The sequence below is a fragment of the Tyto alba genome, unplaced genomic scaffold, assembly GCF_018691265.1.
Source record: "Tyto alba isolate M040663 unplaced genomic scaffold, T.alba_DEE_v4.0 Super-Scaffold_38, whole genome shotgun sequence".
Classification (NCBI taxonomy): Eukaryota; Metazoa; Chordata; class Aves; order Strigiformes; family Tytonidae; genus Tyto; species Tyto alba.
In genome coordinates this window covers 18,012,123-18,031,981 of record NW_024881313.1, presented here as the reverse complement: position 1 = coordinate 18,031,981, position 19,859 = coordinate 18,012,123, and the positions used below count along the sequence as shown (strand labels likewise).

At 40.6% G+C, this 19,859-nt stretch overlaps 1 protein-coding gene across 10 annotated transcripts in view; it reads left to right on the top strand.

The window, feature by feature from the left end:
• The window catches only part of ADAM22 (ADAM metallopeptidase domain 22), a 138,853-nt gene that overhangs the window by 60,273 nt on the left and 58,721 nt on the right, over positions 1-19,859 (top strand). For all 10 annotated transcript variants that reach the window (XM_042801929.1, XM_032991543.2, XM_032991544.2 and 7 more), the window contains 2 exons: positions 3,303-3,369; positions 17,302-17,384. In XM_042801929.1, coding sequence (XP_042657863.1) covers positions 3,303-3,369; positions 17,302-17,384 — 150 coding nt within the window. The remainder of the gene's footprint in view (positions 1-3,302; positions 3,370-17,301; positions 17,385-19,859) is intronic.

Genomic DNA, 19,859 nt, shown 5'->3' with positions numbered 1-19,859 from the left:
TCCGTTCCCAGCTTGAACAAGTACAGACCTTCAGCATCCATGTTTTCCTGTGTCAGGAGGTTCCACACTGTAATCAAGGTCTGTGTCAGGAGGTTCCACACTGTAATCAAGGTCTGTGCCAGGAAAGGTCTCTCTTCATTGGTTTTGAGCTTACGGGCCTCTTCTGTTACATCCTAGCTCTTGCATTGTACAAGTTCCAGAAGCTCCCCCCAGCGAAGATGGAAGAAGCAGCAGCACTGACTGCACCCCCCATTTCCTGACCCCTGTGCCGCTGTGGGGAGGAGGCAGAGATATCGGGAGCAGAACTGAGCCTGGGAAGAAGGGAGGGGTGGGGGGAAGGTGTTCTCAAGATGTGGCAATGCCTACTCTGTGGCACTGTCCTACTCTGTTAAGTGTTGTTAGTGTATGTAATAGATGCCTTTTGCTTGTGACCATAATGGGTGATCTACCCTTCATGGTCCTATCTCGAATCCCAAGCCTGGCTCATTTGTCCCTTCTTATTGTCGGAACAGAAAGGGGAGTGAGTGGTTGCATGGTGTTTGGCTTCTGACCAGGATCAAACCACAACATACTTCTAAGAGGAATTAGAGAGTTGTAATCAGTAACTCAAACAGCGTCACTTTTAGATGCTCCTCAATAATGGGTCGCTTGCAGGCTGCTGTGCAAAGCATCAGTATATGGGCCTGATCAGAATTAAGGGGGTCCTAGAGAGCAAATCGAGGGGGCAGCTGGTCATGCCAGTTCTGCAGTGACTGAGTTGCTTGCCCTTTCTTCCTCCCCTGTTTACAGTTGCTCATGTGTTTTCTCTCCCTTGCATCAGCTCTGGAACTCACTGTACCTCTTCACAAGGGACTTGAACTACTTAATGTAGCAAAAACATGGGTTTGTTGAACCCTCCCAAGTGTACTTTGGTGAGTGCCAGTACTGACACCAAAAGTATTTTGATGAGTGTTAGTTCTGACACTGAGTATTTTGATGAGTGCTCATGGTGATACAAGGTAGGTTCAGCACTTGCTGCTGAGAGTGCACTGAGACCTCTTGCTTTCAGGAGCACCTAGCTGTGAACTCCCTGTAACCAAGGGGACCCCCACCTCCATGGACAGTTGTCGCATGGATGTTCCCATTCAGAAATTTATTAGCATCCCTCTTTTTGTTGCCTCCGTTGCTTGCACTCAGATACAACGTCTTTTTTTAACATCCAGTTTCCATTTACTCACTGACAGTCCATCTACATTTGAGGCTGTGCCAGCATCTTCTGTAGCCTAATTAGCTACCTTTAGATCTTGGTGTATAAACTCTGGTGCATTTAGATCCCGTCACAACTCAATTTTTTACTAGACTTCAGGAGCTTTCCATTCTCTGGTTATCTCAGGAGCCTCTATGTGCTTCCAGGTAATTGAACTTTCTCAGCAAAGCTGCCCAGTACCTGTCTGCAGTATTTGAAAAGAGGTCTCCTTTGTACAGTGGTATTAATCTTACCTCAGTTTGACTGGAAATACATCTTCTTTGATGTATTCTGGGATGACAGTTGTGTTTTTCAGGAAGACACCCTATTGATTTGGCAAATCATTTTGCCAGAAACAAGTGCAGTCATGTCTCTTCCTTATAAATCAGGCCCTCCAAAACAACATAATAGAAATTCCCTCAAGCCCTTAAGTGCATAAATTTGCTGTTTGTACAGTTGAATTTGATCCTATTTCTAATATCAAGACCTGAAGATCATCCAGCTCTTTCCTGTGGGAATTTTTTCCATCTTCTTTATTCCCCATGCTTTCCAGCTTGGTGTTATCAGCATATTTCGTTAGAGCGCTCTTGGTTTTTGTGCCGGGGTTATTAATGCAAATACCAAACTGGCAGTTTGTAGGGCTGATATGGAAGGACCCACATTACCAATGTTGTCCTATTCGGGGCTCGTGCTGGGTGGTCACCAGTGCCTATGTGAGCAAAAAAGTCCATGGCTCTGCTGCCCGTTTACAGAGCAAAGCTCTGGAAAGCTGAGTGGCTGCTGCCCTGGGTGCTGCTCTGCTCTTCCCCTCCCATAGCAGGACAGTTTGCCTCTAGCCTGGGCGTTCTGCTCTTTGAAGGAGAAACATTTAATTTTGCCTCTTCTGCTGAGAAGGTCTGTGCTCGTTGCCTCCTTGTCCCATCAGTCAGAGTGCCTGTTGTCATGTTTTCTTTACTGATTCTTCATCTTTTCCAGTTTAATAAAAACATAGCTGGGACAATACAAAATCTTTGTACAGATTTAATCTCAGTAAAATTTTTCAGTCTTTGAAAACGTTTAGTGAAATTTCTGGAGCAGATGATTTGCTTGCCTAGAAACTAATTTACGAGGGAGAGGATTTTACTGGTTTACCATTGAAGTGTCTTAGTAAATACAGCATGCATTTAACTTATATACACTTACCCCAGGTCTGATTGTTTTTTTTTTGTCTTCAGTGTTTTTTCCAAATCCTTGTGTACCTTTGAGGCTGGGCTTGCTGTTTGCCAGGGCATTTCCCTTTGACACTGCTGAAGCTGCTGGGCTGCTGGGTGGAGCGAGTGTGAGGGATGAGGCCTGCCCTGGGGCCCGAGGCCTGCCCTGGGGCCCGAGGCCTGCCCTGGGGCCCGAGGCCTGCCCTGGGGCCCGAGGCCTGCCCTGGGGCCCGAGGCCTGCCCTGGGGCCCGAGGCCTGCCCTGGGTCCCGAGGCCTGTGCTGCACCCACCGCCTGCCTTAGGGCCCACGCGAGGCAGAGCTGGCCGTGAGCCTAGGGAGCTGTGCAGCCCCTGCGGCCGATGGCTTTGCCTCCTGTTTAGCCTGATCCTGAGCTCACCATGTTGGTATTACAAGGTCATTTCATTATTGTGCCATTGTGTCCTTAGGAGTCTGGCAGAGGCAGCTTCCATTTTCCCGCAGATAAAGCCTGCAGCAGAAGTGACTCCAAGTGGTTTCTCATTCTTCTGCTTTTTTTTTTTTTTTTTTTTTTAAGTTCACCTGACTTCCTTACTGTCTGTTTTTAGCAGCAAATAGGAAAGTCTCTTGCATTAAAACCATTATCAGTGGCTGGTTTTAAACCTTCTATGAAGAAAACCCCCCTTAGTATTCCTTGGCCCGCCTTCTGTTATTAAAAATCAATGTATCCCATGCACTGTGTAACTATATTGGAGGTGATTGTTTCAGTGATTTTTATGAACATTTTAGGAAATGTATCCTGCAGGTTTTGCCCTTTTCTAATGTAAATGTTTAATCATTTCTTGCTGAGAGGGAGTGCAAGAACACATGTACAACAAGGTTTATGGTCCTTTTTTTCTTCTTCTTCCAGTGACCTGCTGTCTTCTGAGTATCTGGAGAGACATATTGAGCAAGGTGGGAAGACAGTGGAAGTTAAAGTAAGAATTTTGTTTTTATGCTTTGCTTTTTTAATTTTCTTTGCTTTTGATGCTAATGCAAACTCACCTATTTTCTTGAAAGGAGAGGTATCTAATTTTTCAGGTGATTTGTTTTACTCTTCTGAGGCAGACATGTTTCATGTCTTGTACTTTTCAGGTCTTTAAGACAAATAAACTTTAGTGGCAAATTTAGTGCATTAATGTTTATATCAAAATGGTATCCATGAAAAATGCATTCATGGTAGTTCTTTTTCCTAGTAAATATAATTTACTTTTGATGCCTGTTGAAGAAAATATTTCTGGTTTGGTAGCTAGCATTTCCTCATTGTACTAAAACCCAAGTTTGTTGTTTATAATGAGATTCTTTGTAAGTTTGAGAATAGCAATATTTATTGTATAATATTTCAAAATATCTAGTCAGTGTCTCAAATAGTGGCTATCTCTGGATGTTTGTTCACATGAGGGCTACAGGATCCTGTTTGTTGCAGTTGTCTTCTGTGAAATGTTCCACTGCCTTTGCAGAAGTGTTTTGTTATTTCCATGCGACATGGGAGAATTTTCTTGAGGACCTTCTGTTTGTTAGGACAGTATTTTGTAGATGTTTGGTATAGAATTGCTGTAGATTACATAAAATGTGCACGAATATAATATATGCAGTCAAATTTTTTCAAAGTTTACCTTTTATTAAAAAAAACACAGAAGTCTTTTACTAAATGTGAGATCACCTAAATACCCTGAAATAAATGTGTTAACCTCTGTAATGTGAAAGTGGAAGTGGAAATGGACTAAGCAATCCTTTAGCCACTGAGCAGCTGAATCCTTTAGCCACTGAGTAGCTGGAGATAGCTGTTTCCTTTGGTTTATCCCTTTCTAGCATTTGCAAATTTGAAATGTGCTTTCTTTTTACTCTTTGATAATAGTCTGCATACATTATCAGACTGAGGCAAACACATATGTGTTCCATTAAATTGTAAAGACTAATTTCTCAGTCAGCCGTGCTCTGCAGTCAAGAAGTCTTGACTCAGATTCAGAATATGAGTCAAAGCAGAAATAAAGATAATAGCTGATATTAATAAGAACAAAACAATCCATTTGTCTGCATCAGGGTATATATGCAAGTTAGCTAAATTGATCAATCTGAGTTCCATCACTGAATTAAGACAAATCTGTTTCCGATGAGTAAGCCTTAATCAAGCAAGGAAATATTTGAAATCAGTGGCTCTTCTCATGTAAGTACTGTTTAATTGCATGGGAAAGATATGGGAGGATCAGGTCTTTCGGAGAAAGGGTCATAAAATGTTTTCTGTGCAAAACATCTCCCAGTCTCTAGGGTCCTCTTCAGTTAGTTGTCATGCAGGGTCATGACATACCTTCAGGGATGGCTGTCACTGTCTTTCTTAGTACTCTCAAACCTGCTTTAAGTAGAGAACCAGCATTGTTGCATTGACCTTGGTGCTCTACATGGACTGAATTGGGAGTTGCACCTTGCTGTTCAAAGGAGGGGCATTACTGCCCAGGTGGTATGTTTCCCTCTTCCTGCCTCTTCTAAAGGGTTTCTAGGGCTGCTGGGGCTCCTGGGAGGCTCTTCTGCTCCCTCTTCACTCACTGCTGCAGGAGTTCAGCAGTCCTATGGAAGCATGCTAGGAAGGGGGATGTATATTTTTTTGCCTGTTTTGTTGCAACCAAGTGTCTGGGATCAGAGGAGAGGGAAGCAGCTGCTGTTGGAAAATGTTCGGAAGACCCCAATGGCTGCAGTCATGGGAATATTTTCATAAAAGTTCGGATATCAAAAGATTTTTGGAAGAGCACAGGCTGCCTACATTTTGCTGCCAGACACTGCGTGGGGCTAATTTCAGCACCCGGTAGCTGTTTAAAAATAAATATGGCTCCCTCTGACCCAGCAATATTTTTCAGAGCACCTGTAAGTGCTCTGGAGAGCCTTGTCCATCCATCAAACAACTTTTGAAAAGCCCAACATTATGTATTTTACATTTGAGAACTGAACTCTGGTTTTATATCAGTTGTTCTGAAAATCTTACTGCAAATACAAGAATTTTTCACGGTGGTGATTTAGTACCTTCAGTTTCTGTAGAAACTGTTTACTGTAACTGGTAGAACCACCTTTAAATTGGTACTTATAATATGCAACAGACAAAACAATTATTATACTAGATTTTAGGGATTGTGCAGATTACTTAGGTACTTAAAAATAGCTAGCAAAAGGGTGCAACATAATTAAATCACAAAATATTCACTCTGCTATGCAAGATATTCTTAAGCAGGAAAAGAGTTATTTCAGAAAGGAGCCAGGTTTCTATCAGTTGCTTCAACGAGCAGCTCTTTACCCACCTCTGTGCAATTTGTCTTTGGCTGTATGCAGAAACAGAGGCAGTCTGGCAACATCTCTCTTGGTGCTTTGGTAGAGAAATGGTGACAGAAAAAGTCCGTCTGCCATCCACTGCCAGCTGCAGGCTTCAAGCAAGCCTGTTTATACAGAAAAGGGGCCTCTGTTCTGGGCCTCCTTAGTGACATAAGGAGAGGTACATATATATTTCCCCCATGCATTCCTCAGTGCAGGAATACTGCACAAACACGCAAATCGTCAGTGCTGCTGTTGTGCCATCAGCAATATGGGAGAAGGCAGGAGCTTTGAATCACTGTGGGAAGGCAGCTGTACGTACACTCAGCAGTCTGGGAACGTTACAGGCATGAATGTGTCCAGGAAGCAGATGCCTGCCTGGGCTCATACGGGATGCGGAGTTGATAACTACTTTTTCCACTCCTCCTCCTTTCCACACACCCCCCCCCTTCCCCACCATAAAACTTCCTGTGGTGTAAAATACATACGGACCTTCTGCTATTACTTAAGATGCTTCAGAGAGGAGAGGCGGACAGGGAAAGGAAGAAACATTTGGATCACTAAAAATGCCACTCTGGAGGAGCAAAGGGATTTTTATAGAGAGGAGAGTTCTCAGTTTAACACACCTTTTTATTATAAGAGAAAGTTGAATTGCATTTGATTGCTGCATAATTCATTAATATATTGGACTATTGTGAAGGTGGAACGTTACACATGTTTTTGCAGGGTGCCAGCATTTAGCAGCTGCAGAAGAGAAGCTTCTTTGTGAGACATTCTTGTTGATTTGGCACAGTTAGGTAGCACCTAAGACATTCTTATTAAACCAGCAGCAATATGCAGTGCTTAAGAAAAACAAAAGGAGGTAGATCTTTGACTTATTTCAGTGTTTCCCCCCCACACCCTCCTTTACAGCAGTACTGGCCTAAATTCCCGCTGGTAGCAAAGAGAATAATCAATTAATAAGAAAGAGAAAAACCCTTCATGCATTGCCTTTTCCTGATTGCGTCAGTCCAGATCATCCTCTGCTCACAGCACATAAATACTCAACTTGTGTATGCTTAATGTTGCTGTAGTGTATCTCTGTGTCCTTTTATCTCTCTCTCTCTTTTTTGGGTTATCATTCTGTCACTGATGCTGTCAGTGAGATGAAAGGCAAAAAACAGCTATAGTGTTGAGTAATTCACATTGCTGGATTTTTCTCCCTCAGAATAAGAACAACTGATATCTATTCAGTGACATTTTCTCATATAAAATGTTTTCGTTTTCCTCTTTGGAGAGTGTAGAAATAAATGCTTCTGCCTGTATTCCTACAAAACATTGGACAATTCTATGAGTATTTAGAAAATTGCTTTCTGAAAAAAAATTAAATAATGAAAATAATTCAGATCCCAGTCAGAGAACTTGAATAGGTAGAGTTGTGGTAGATAAATGCCATGGATTTTTGATGACATGTTTAAACATAACTAGAAGGAACTGTATTTCATAGGCAATCCTAAAATTCTTAAGTGTGGTGGTGTAAAAATAGTAAATGTATTATGGGCACAAAATTACAGCAAGAGTGTTCACAGCATAAAAGAATGTTGTTTTTTGTTTCTACTTAACAGCATATTCATAATCATGATAGTGTCAAATGACATCAATGGAGTAATATTAAATGCTAGGTATTGTTTTTCTCCGTTGTAGTGTTGACGGAGCAGCTTTAGCCAAACTTGCCTTGTGAGTTAAGATTGCCTTGTGGCTCTGTGACCTCAGCTCTGCTGAGCCATATTGCTGGCCCCTCTGGTGCTCAGCTGCTGCTTGTGCATCGCTGAATGTGGGCAGGACAATGCCCAGTGCCTTCCTTCAACCTGCCTGTGGCCATCCTCTCAAGCTGGGGTACCCCAGTGTGGCCTCGTGTTCTGCAGTGACTCTAGCAGAGGTGCCATCATTGCAGTTTGGGGAATGAGGGTTGTGGGGCAAATGCATTGTAATGCTGCACAGCAAAGCAGAGCCCATAGTTTGCAAAAATAGTCATGATTGCTTTTTGTTGTGTGCACTGTTTGGCTAGAAGTGTGTGCAAAATGCCTATTACTGTAGCTTACAGCTATTTAAATGCCTGTGCACAAGAGGCAAAAATCGTTGTTCTTCATTGTCTTGCTGTGATTAAAGTCTCGGTTTGTGTGTGCCATGATATGTATTTGAAGGCCTCTTTAAATGCACTTTTTAAGGAAAATAATATAGAAAGGAGAAAAATATTAAAATCTTGAAAAGCTGGAGGGGGCTGGGGACCCTTGATGTGATGGGTATTGCTTTTTCTGTTAAACTCCCTCCTTCAAATCTGCTCTGCTGGAGGAGTTGTTAAGGTACAGTCCCTTGACTGAGAGCAACGTCTGTCTGCCACATCTCAGTGCCCGTGTTTGATAAGACCTTATCCTAAGGAGCATTTCAACATTTTGCGGTATTGCCACAGGTATGAACTGATCATAAGGCTACAATAATTTGCAGAGCAGACAGAATACACACCGTGCCAGTGAGCGGGTCATATTTATCATTGACTGGTATGTTTCCAGTCGTATAGCAAGGTGCATCCACCAGTGTCTTCTAGTTTTAAGGGCATCCACTGTCTAAGCATTGTAGAAGAATCTCTGAATTTTTCTTCAGCTTTTGATAACTCACCACTTTGCAACCAAAGAGGAAGGCGTTTCAATTTGCCAGAAAAGCCCTATATGCTAAACAGGCTTTCCTGTGAGGGTTTAGATATTCTTCCTGAAAACCGAAGCACCCGTTTGGCTGGTCGGAGGGGATGGGAGGGGAGTGCAGGGAGGCTCTGCCCTGGGAGGCTAGAGCCTGGGGGTGGTGGGGACCTGTGTGTGCAGGTACCGGGAGCTTGCACAACCTGGTGATGAGCCCCAGGGGAAGAAAAGAAACTGAAAAGGAACAAGTCATAAATAATGAAGGAATTATTTATGCCTATTTCTGGCAGTGTTTTTTTGGCTGTGCCTGGAGACTAGAGAAGCTGTTAGTACCAGCAAAATCACTCTCTTGCTTGTTTGAGAGAATATTTTGAATAAGGGTTCCCATAACGTCGTCAGAGCACCTCTCCCCTACTCCCTCAACAGGGCTTTTCTTGCCTCATGGCAAATTATTAGTAAATCTAGGCCATAATCTACTTTTTAGTGATAGCAATAAACTAGCCAAAGAAGAGCTGACAGGGAATCTGTGAGTCTGACACATTTTAGCAGGGGATTCCTGCAAGGTTGATCTTCAGACTGCTCTTATCAAATATTTTCATTAATGACTTAGGTAAAAAAAAAAAGTATGTGTATATTAATGAAGTTTGCTAGCAGTACAAAACTGGAAAGCACTGCAGTGCAAGAAAGATCGATGGAGAACTGGCTGCCTTTGACCAGTGGAGTAAATAAAAATGGGATGAAATCAGATAGAACAAATGACAACTTCTTTTACTTAGGGACTAATTACAGGCATTTTTGCCATACAATGGGAGTTCATAAATTGAAAGTTCCACAAGAAGAAGATCAGAGTGTAGTAGTGGAGCTAAGGATGACTGTATGGTTCATACCTTACAGGATGCTGCCATCGCAAAGGGAAGTGTGGTCCCAAAGTATATTGGTCAAATTATTGCCATACGTTTTGGCTAGAAATAATGATGAAGAGTTGACAAAATTTTTAAATTGCTGTGTGTTTTCAGTTACTCTGGACATCTTCTTGTCTCAACAGTGTCATGCTGCCACACTGAGTTGGTAGACATTGAAAAATATCTCACTTTCCTGTTTTAGCATTGTTTGAATTATGAAGGCAATCCCTTTGGGGTTTAGTAAAATGTAGTATCCTCTGTGGGGCACCAGGGCAAGCTAATCAGCCATTGTATATAATGCATTTGCCTGAGCTAATGGTCCTGCAGGCTGGCACTTTTAATGTACTTTTGCATTAATATTTTTTTTTTTTTTATCAGTTTATTTCCATGCTGTTACTAGCTTACTTTCTACATACATCCTGTTACTGACAAGGAGGAAATTAAAAGTGGCAGCTTTCAGTATTAAGAGTCCCTCCCAGGTCATGTTTTTGAATATACTACACTAGAACGAATCTCAGATCATGACTCATGTAGGATCTTGCAGGTTTAATTATCTTGTCTGCCTTTTCATTGTGACATAAAAAAAATAAATCCAGTGGCTTTAGCTAGTCCTGGAGGGGAAAAAAATTCTCTGAAAGTGAGAGCCACCAAGAGCTTAAAGAGTATATCTCATTGTGGATGTGGGCCCCCATGGTGAAGTCCTGGTTCTGCTGAAGTGAGAAGTTGGGTGACTTTGTGACCATCAGGAGACACCCCTTGAATACTCTGTACTCTCTGCTGTGGTTTTCACACATCCCAGAGAGAAGGCAGCAGTCCAGAGCTTGAATTTGCAGAAAAGTCCTTCCAGACTTTGTGCACCTCATGAGTTATTTTCCATGAGCTCTAACATACAGCATACATAGGCAGAGAGTGGCATCAACCAAGTGTTCTGTAAACTCAGACCATTCAAGGACTGAATATAGCTAAGAGAAATTAACTACTGCTGTAACATTAAAGAATATTAAATCCTTTTGTAGATGCTCTTATTAAAAAATAAAAGTATCTTTTTGTGTTTAACTTAATCCCTTTTAAGTGGAATTAAGCTAAGCAAACTGAAGCTGCTGTACTTCTGAAAGCTTCCATGCAAGACTTCAGTGTGCTTTAGCCTGACATGTTAACTTACTTGATCTTGACTTCTGTAAATACCTTTGCCTAGACACATCAGTTGTTCCCAATGGATACTGAGCCGGCACTGTATTACATACAGCGGGTTAATGTTTCTAGACACAGTCTCAAGCTCTGTGAATTCTCACTTAGGAGAAGTTTCTGTCATTCAAAAATAATGAGCCAGTAAGGAAATCTAATTAGTATTTTTCTCAATTTTACTCAGAACTTTTATCTTTTTCTAATTGGTATCTATATAGGTGCATGCCAACTTCTTATCTTCTCTGTTGTGTTTATAGTAATCTTGTATATTGTGTGCTTATAACTTGGCTTCAGACTCAGGGTAGGCTGGTGAAATGATGTAACAGATTAGTATGGGTAGATTATAAAGAATTTTCATATAGTCCTGTAAAATGTTTGCTACCTTTTTCCTAGGTAGAGGCATGCAGGAATGGGGCAAAATGGCTGTTATTAAAATGACTTGCATGCCATGACTCAGAGACACTAGGCACTGCTACCAGAGCTGATTTAAAGACAACAGAGTAGGCAGGAACAGGTAACCAACCCTGTTCTCCTCTTCCTCATCTTTATCCAGCAGCTGATAATTAAAATAATTTTCTCTAACACTGAGGTAAGGCAAAGCAAGTCAAGAGGCTGTTTCCCAAGCAGATGCCAAGGCAGGTCTCAGACCAGATGGCGTTACACTGGCATGAGCTCTCTGTCCACACCCTGCAGCTATGTTTGTGGAGCATCTTCTCTCATAGCTGCTGGGCAGTAAACACAAGCCTCATTTGGCCTCCCAACCGGGAAGCTGGGCTGATAGCACAGCCATCTGCTGAAAGCACCTACCATGAGTCACCAATGGCAGTTGGAGCGAGTTGCCTGTGTGCAGGATTCTGTCATGTACATGTTTGTCTACGTTTTTTATGAGTGCTGCCAACAGTCTTTAAACAACGGCATTTTGTGGAGAAGCCTTAGAAGTGGTGATGCTTTATCCTAATTTTGTAATCCATATTTTTGATTTCAGAATCTGAAATAGAGTTATAACCTAATGTCACTGCAGCATGTCAGCTCTGAGTTGTATGAGTATGTGTGATAGCAGTCTTCCTACAAAGGGAGGGCACCATTCACTTTTACAAAATGGTTGGTTTTCAGGAGTCTACAGTACACTGTAGCTATGTCCAGAGACCTACTCTGCAAAGAGGTGATGCCGGGGTCCCTGGAGTTGTTACTGAGCTGTGTAAGGGCTGAGCCCAGGGCTCTACTGCAGGACAGCACAGCCCCGCCAGCTGGACCCCTTGCCTTTGCTGAAGCACATGGCAATTAAAAGAGATTTTCTCTTGATGCAGTTACACAGGTCAACATGTCATTTTGACTCTTCTATTTACAAACAGAAACCCGTCCATAACAAATAATTTTCTGCAGTAGAACTTGGCAACAGGGTCTGCATTTTCTTCTCCTTTTGCTCTTTCTCATGCAGTCTTAGTTATCTGGGTCAAAATTGTGCAAGCATCAATAATTTGTAAATAGATCTAAGTGGTTACTAAGGAAGCAGTTTTAAAACTAGTGACCTCACAATGGATAGCTCTTTAAAAAGTTAATTGTTATCTGGCACTTCACAGAATGGTGGCGTGCTTGTTAGCTGGCCTTTTGGGAGCTTTCTGCTGCAAGGAAAGAGGGAGCTGTGTTACTAGGATCTGAACTAGACCAGCAATCTCCTTTCCTTTGGATTAATGAGTGATAAAATAGGAATGTGTAGCTGCTAGAAGAAGGAAGTTATTAATTTTAGGGTCAGTGCCTGAGTGTAGCATGAGTTTTTATGGCCAGCACCTCTACTAATTGCAGAAAATTTCTTATTTGAAGATCTGATGTTGAGTGTTATTTGAAAGCAAATGAATGTGCACCCTTAATTTTCCTCCCCTGGGAAGGTCATAGTGTCTCCAAGGTGAATAACAAACACTGTCAGTATATGGTCAACAGTTCCTTCACTGAGACTGCAGAGAAGAGTGAACTGCTGCCATCACTGACTGTCGTGGCTGTACTTTTGCTTTACTTATTTCTCCCCTTCATTATAAATATTGGTTAATGTGTTTTTTGTCTCTTTAGTGTTTGTTTACTCAGCAGCTGGTACCTCTCTAGGCAGGAACAAACTATCTTAAAGGATAGAAATTGGGACAGATTTTGCTTGCATTGCTAACATCTCTACCTTCTCATTTTTTAGTATCTTTGGCACACTACCTACCCAGACAGGCTGCAGGGAAACTCGGACTGACATGGGCAAAATGGATTGCATGCTGGCGAGGAGGTGTAGCAGTTCACCGGGCAAGATACCCGTAATACTTGATTTTGCTATGATTATCCAGTGTAAACATCAAGATGAAGGTTAAGTCATAAACTGACCACTACCATAATGATTCATTGTGTTTTAATTGAACCTGGGGTCATTCTGATTTTTTCTTTTTTGGTATGATGTTTTTGTAGGATGTTATTACATTTCTAGCTCCTCAAATCAATAGACTTCTTATTAAACATTTGCATATTCTGTATTGCTCTTGGAAGTCACTAGTAAGGCTGAGAGGTTTCTTGAAGGAAGAACTTGCTGAACTGAGGAAACGGACAACTGTGCGCCACGGGCGTTGGCAGAAAATTTGCCTTGCGTCATGCTAACCACAGCGTAAATGGTGGCTGTGTGTGTTGTGGAGGCAAAAATATTGAACATCTCTCTGCTGTAGCATTAGACTGCCTTTGGGCAAGAGTGTGAGTGTGTGTGTGTTACAGGCCTGTGTCACAGGCGTTGTGACTGGGCTGACCTTGTCTCATGGGAGATGATATTTAGCCTAATTTCCTCCCAGACTCTACACTTGCCAGGTTCAGGTTTTAGAGCAGAAAGGGATAAATGTATTGCTCACACTGATGGCTGGGATATGTTAGAAGAGCAGTCTTATTTCCTCTTCATCTTTACATTAAACCATTCCCCAGTAGCTGACAAAGGCCAGTGTGGAGGTTGGATTTGCTGAGATAGGCAGTTACTGCCAGCTTTTGAGAGAGCAGAGAGGGGCTCTAATAGCTACAGGAAGCCAGTAGATCTTCAAAAAACACCTTTGATGCTGTGGACTGAACTGTTGTTGATAATGGTGCTAATTTCAGCCCTTGGGGAGACATCTTAATTTTCATATGGGACCAGAATATTTTTAGGAAAAAAATAATTTTTTCAGCTCCTATCTCACTGCTACAAATACCAGTAGAGAAGAGAGACAACCCCAGTCCTTCAGTAAGTGTTTCCAAGAGCAGAGTAAAAGAAGATAGATGTGATGATTACATTTAGGCTTGTGATGGTCTTAGATCTCCCATATACTGAGATTCTTCCTGTAGTACAGTGTATTTTATTACAGCACCTGCTATAAAGAATCTTTAGTACATGTCAGAACCAACAAGATTTCAGCCTCAGTACTACAGGGAGGCAACAACAGTAAACTTCTTGTCCAAAATTACATGTACTCTAAAGAAAACATTGACCTGTAGAGTCCCGCAATTGTCCTGACTCAGTATAGAACCAGTCCCAGACTTCGTAGCTTTAAGTGCTTCTCTCTTCACTGGTTTTGTGAACTGTTGAAAATAGAGTCTCCCAAAAGTACAATATACAATGTGCATCCTCCCTACTACATGCCTCAAGTTACTGGCATGTTTTATCCACTTGAGCCACTGTTAAGGAGTGCTAAACAATCACTCTTCCCAGAGCCATCCAGTGCTAGTGCCTTCTGGTTTCACTGCATCACCTCTTACTTGCTTGCTGAGATTATAACAATCCTCAGAACTTCATTTAGGAGTATCCTGACAGCAGGATTTCCTACACTGAAGAGTACTCTTTGGAAAAAAAAAACACACCGCTAGTGCATCAAGTACTTGACAAAAGCTATTTTCATTTAAACCTCTTAAATTTTATTAACTGGTTTAAGGTGACCTACATTATGTTGATAGGAACAGAAGTCCTCCCCAGATGTTAGCATATAGAAATAAATGTTTTGTAGTTGTAAGAATCGGTCCCTGAGACTGAGAAGACCAGATTTATGTTTCTGTCTCCACTAGAACTACTGTGAACTTCAGTAGATCAATGAGTTAAATTGATCTGATTATATAGAAGAGAATTTGTGTGTCTGATTTGTTTTTTTCCTAGGCAAGAATTTAGATCTGTTTTTCTTATATTTCTTTTCTAGATCTGTATACATAAAAATTTGTTCATGGATTTATTATGGAATAAATTAATTTGGAGGTACTATCATGGGGCATTTATTTGATTCTCATTAAGAAGATCAAAACACACTTTTGAGCCACAGGCTTGGATTCTTAATATGAAAAAATGTTCTTCCTGGTTACAAAGACATGGTTTTGCAAACTAATCGAGCCTGAGATTCTACTTCTGGTCCACATTAACTACATTTTATGAGAACAAACCAATTTGTCCAATTACCCCAAATTCCTTCCACATCTAGAACTCTGTACAACTTCCTACCGATAGACTTTTCCATACTATTTCCATATTCATGGGCTTATTCCAGTTATATCTTCTAGAGGAATACTACTGCAAGAGTTCTGTTTAGAGAGTATTTTATTACTTGTAAGGGTTTAGCTCATCCATGTAGTCTGATTGTCAGTTTTATTATTAGCTTACTGGAGTCTCTCTGTTTACTTTTTATTCATATATTCTGGAAAGACATGAAAGCCTTAAGCAGTACTGTGATCCTGAAGTGGGGGACATTCTACAGACTGAAAGAAAGAAAATCTCAAATGAAGAGATCTTAAAGTTACTAAGATATAGGAAGTAAGTAGGTGTAAAAAAGGAGAATAAGAAAATGAGCCAAGGTTTCAGGAAAAACAAAGATGTAGGCTGTCTAAGATTCCATGTAACTTAGGATGTTGGTGGCTGAAATGCATGTGAGTGTAAAGCAGAAATTCAAACCATTTCCTTTTCGCTTGTACTCCATCTGAGTCCCAAACACTTGATGGTCCTGAGGAATGCTGGTCCAAGGGTGAAGGTCATATGTCTTCTGCCAGACACCCCAATGTAGCCTGGTATGGAGGGTTAGCCCTGGAGCTTCTCACAGGCATGAGACAGATAAACATCAGGGCAGGTGGTTGAACATTGCCTGAGTGGCATCGGTACTTTTTTCCTGCAGACATCTGAGTGGAAACGTGCCCATGGTGGGTAGCATGATGATCACTCTGCAGGTTGGTTTGGTGAAGGTGTTCTCTATCTGTACCAGACACCCAGGAAAAAACTCCAAGGTGGATAGGCAGTGGAGGTGTCTGCTGTCACTACAGCAAGTGGAAGGAAGAAGTGGTATGTAGAAGAGAAGAAATAACAAGATTGAATGAAATTGGGAAGAAAAAAAAAATTGTAACACTTAACAGAAGATATGCCATAGGAATTCTCCTCACAGAGTGAAGCAACAAGCCTGCTAAATAGTGTCAGACTCGTAGTCTGTCAGATCAGGTGTTGCATTTCAGGAGAAGATCTTTGAGGAGGAACTAACCATTTCCAGTGACCAGGTGGAGATCAGGTCTCTCTCTGCGACCAGCCATGACAAACAGACTCCTATACTCTCTTAAGGAGAGCACTTCAAAACAGGGAAACCCATACTTCGTAGTTGCTTTCAAAAATAGTTTGCATACCTTGTAGAAAAGAGAACAGGATTTCCTGATCAAAACACAAAACTCGCAAACATATTCTGTCTGTTTCTTTGCCTTTTGCCTGAACTAGATTATTTTTTTTTTCATATTTGAAAAATAAAATCCAAGAGCATTTATGTCAGATGTCTAAAATAACTGTCCTATGCATCATGCAAGTGACTGCCAGCTTCTGAAAGAGCAGCAATTGTAATGCCTTTCTTTCCCTGCAGTAAATGGACATAAATATTCGCATGGCTGGGTGCATTAGGCTGGGTAGATTTATTCATACATTTGCTGGTAGGGAATAGAAATAGTAAAGTGTTGCTATTTAAAAAAAAAAAAAAAAAAGCACTGAAAGTCTTCTTCATAGTCTTTTAACTAACAGTAATGCAGTAATATGACATAGCTGAATTTGGCAAGACACTAATAGGTAAGTTCCTCTACAGGGTAGAGTGGCAATGAGAATTTAAGGGATGTTTGAATTGTTTTTCTAATTTTGCATACAAATATTGACATTGTGCAATACTGAATACGTTCAGTGCATGTGCAGTAGAGCTTACTTCGCTATTGCTGTGACTTCTGTGAAAGTAAGGTGGGGACTTTTTGAGTAAAGTCTCCTGGATTTGATCTGAAAGGTGTATATTTTATTTGCAGAAGAAAAGAGGCAAATATTAATTTTCATATTCCTTTGCTGTTTGATTATACTTAAAGTTTCCATTAGTTTTGGAGCACTAGTGAGCACTTCTGATTTGCTCTCTTTTTAAAACAAGTATTATTATTTCATAAGCATACCTTTCTCCTCAGAAATAGGAAATTGCCTTGCCTTCACAGCAGAGTTCATCTTGTCTAGTGTAGACATGTGCAGACCAGGTGTTGAGTCTAAGTCCCCTATTTCTGACTCTTTTCCTAGTCAAGGAAGAAAGATGAGCACTTCTAGAGTCATTTGTTTCTGAAATCTGTCTCAGGGTGCCAGGAATTTCACACTGAAAATATCTCCATTCGGTATACAGAGTCAAGAAAGGTACCAAACCATGGCTAAAAGGAGATGGGATAAACACACTTGTGAGGGATAGTAAATTCATGGTGCCATGTCAGTCGGTTGGCAGTGTATTTATGAAAGAGCAGTGTTTGACAGGATGGAGTGTGATGGGACGTCCTGTGGATTTACAGTCTCAATTTCCTATTTCAGGGAGGAGAACACTGCTATTATCAGGGAGAAATTCGAGGAAATCCTGTATCATTTGTTGCCTTGTCAACATGCCATGGATTACAGTAAGTCTGCTGTTTTGTTTTTACTGGCCTTTGCTTATTAGTATTTTAAACAAAACAGAGCTGTTTATAGTAAAAGAAGTGCTATTTATTTTCCTACTAATTTGTCACCAATATTAAGTACTCAACAATCTTTAGAAAAATTGTGTTTAATTTGAACCTCACAAAAGACTTGTTTGTTTGTTTTCAAAATTTATTGACAATGCATGCAAGTTTCTTTTTTTTTTTTTTTCTTTTTTTAAACTGAGGTTATATGACAGTGACCAGGTATCATTTTAAGATAATTTATTATAAGGATAGAAGAGTAAAAGTAGTTGAAAACATCCTATTCTACACGAGTAAACAACACTATCAGTATTGACATGAACCATTTGGAAATTGTGTTCTTTTTTTGTTGCTACAATGATGTATTTAACTTTCTTTTCGACTCTCTTTACAAAGGAAAGTGTCAGTTTAGAGTTTCTCTTGTCCTATCCATTTTCTTCACAGAATTGCTGGCCTTATGCTGTGTGCATGAGATAATACCTTTGGTAGAGTAAAATCTTGGAGAGTCTGGAAGAAATGATATAAAATTCTGCAATAATAATTTTTTTAAAAGTACATAATTTTAGTGCTTATATAATTAAAGCGTCTGTCATTTGAAGGTTACATGGAGCTGTGTGTTGACTGTACAGCTTTTGGACCTGTCTATTTTTGGCACTATTGAAAGATGCTAGTCAGGTTTTCAGAGCAACCAAGTAACTTCAGTGTCTGTTCAATCTGGGAATTACAGGATCTCAGCACTTTTGATACTGAGATCAGCTTGAAGAGTCATGCCAGCAGGTGAGCCTGTGTGTAAATTACCTGAGTTTTGCCTTTTTCTGAGGAAGCAGGGCTTAGCTGATAGAAATCTTCAGTTTATTGTGTATCTCCAACTATTCTGTAGTTTTAGTATCAGCCATATAAGTACATGTATTTAAGTAGTGTCTTTCTTCGATATCTTTATATTCTTTGTTAGGAAGGGGAGAATACATGTGGAAGGCTTGTCATCCTCGCACTTTTCTGATTTACAGCTGTGTTTATTTCTCTTATGATCAAAGTTGAGCAGCTCAAGAAACCTGAGCCCAGTTTCAATATGGACAGTAAGCCTAAAAATAGTAGCATCCTAATGCATCCTGAGCCACTGAATAGCTTCCATTAGCAGTGATCCATTAGGTCTTGGCCCCTGCTGACTCCTAGGAGAAAAAGCAGAAAGGAAGGAGAGCTTGCATATGTCCTTTCCTGACTTCTGTGGGTTTGTTCTTAAGACTGACCCTCCTGCTGCTCTATATTCTTAAATTGCCTGAGACTCAAATCGGTCCCTTCTAACACAGTTCCATGATGAAAAATGCATTTTTTCCCCTGTATTCACCTCTCCCTTGAGAGGTATCTATTCCCCCCCCCCCCTTTTTTTCTGATACAATAAAGGTTCAGCAGTTGTCCTTCACACAAGATGCAGTATGAAGCTTACTATAGAAGGCTGGTAATTCTAGTGTCCAGTATGAGAAATTAATGTTTTCCTAAGCTGTATTAAAACTTACATTTCCCAATGCTGCATTTCCATCATTACAGCTATCTCCTCCACAGTCGATTTTAAATGCTAAGTAATTACTAGAAACTCACACTGACAATCAGAGCTCCTCAGGTCCTACCACAGTTCAGAGTGTCTCGCTGGAATAAGGGAAGCTGAGGAGAGTTATCTTCTAATAAGGTCTGCAGGGCAGGAGCATTGCTTCCATGAATTTTAGGAAGTGCAGAAGGAGAGATGCCTTTAGTAGAATAACAAGCTTCATATTCACAAAGTTCATGCTAATCTCCCCTCTTCATTATTAGTATCCCTAGATCTTGGCCAGGAACAGCTGAATTTTTCATACATGTGAGAAAATGTTGTAGTTTTTAAAACATAAATTATGAATTCTTCTGTTGGTAATGTCTATCTTGTGGTATTCCTTCTATTAGTTAAATTAATCAAATGACTGGCTGACAGAATACTTAAGATTATGAATTTCTTCTATTCTTAATGACTGATATTGAAAAATGTATCTCTGCAACCTTAACTGGGAGCAAGCCATTTTGTTTGGATTTTTTCTGTTGTTGTTGTTTTCTGTGGGATATGCAGTAACCACAGTTTCATGAGTTAACACAAAAAACTTTGAATGCAAAACACGCTGGTTGCTGGGATGTTAACAAGCTATAGCCAGGCACGACTTGCAGTCCTGTGTTTCAAGCCGAGTTGCACAGACACCAGGTTGGTCTATGAGTCTGCTGCCCACTGGTGGTGAATATAAAAACTGCTGTTATTACTCCAAACTGGACTTTCACTACTACAAATTTGTTTGGTTGAAGAATATATATAATCAAAATTCAAGTTTTTGAAATAGCCCGTATTTTGCTATTGCTTTCTCTCTAAGACATCCGTGAGCATATGATTTGTTCACAGAGCACTGGATTATTGAAGTC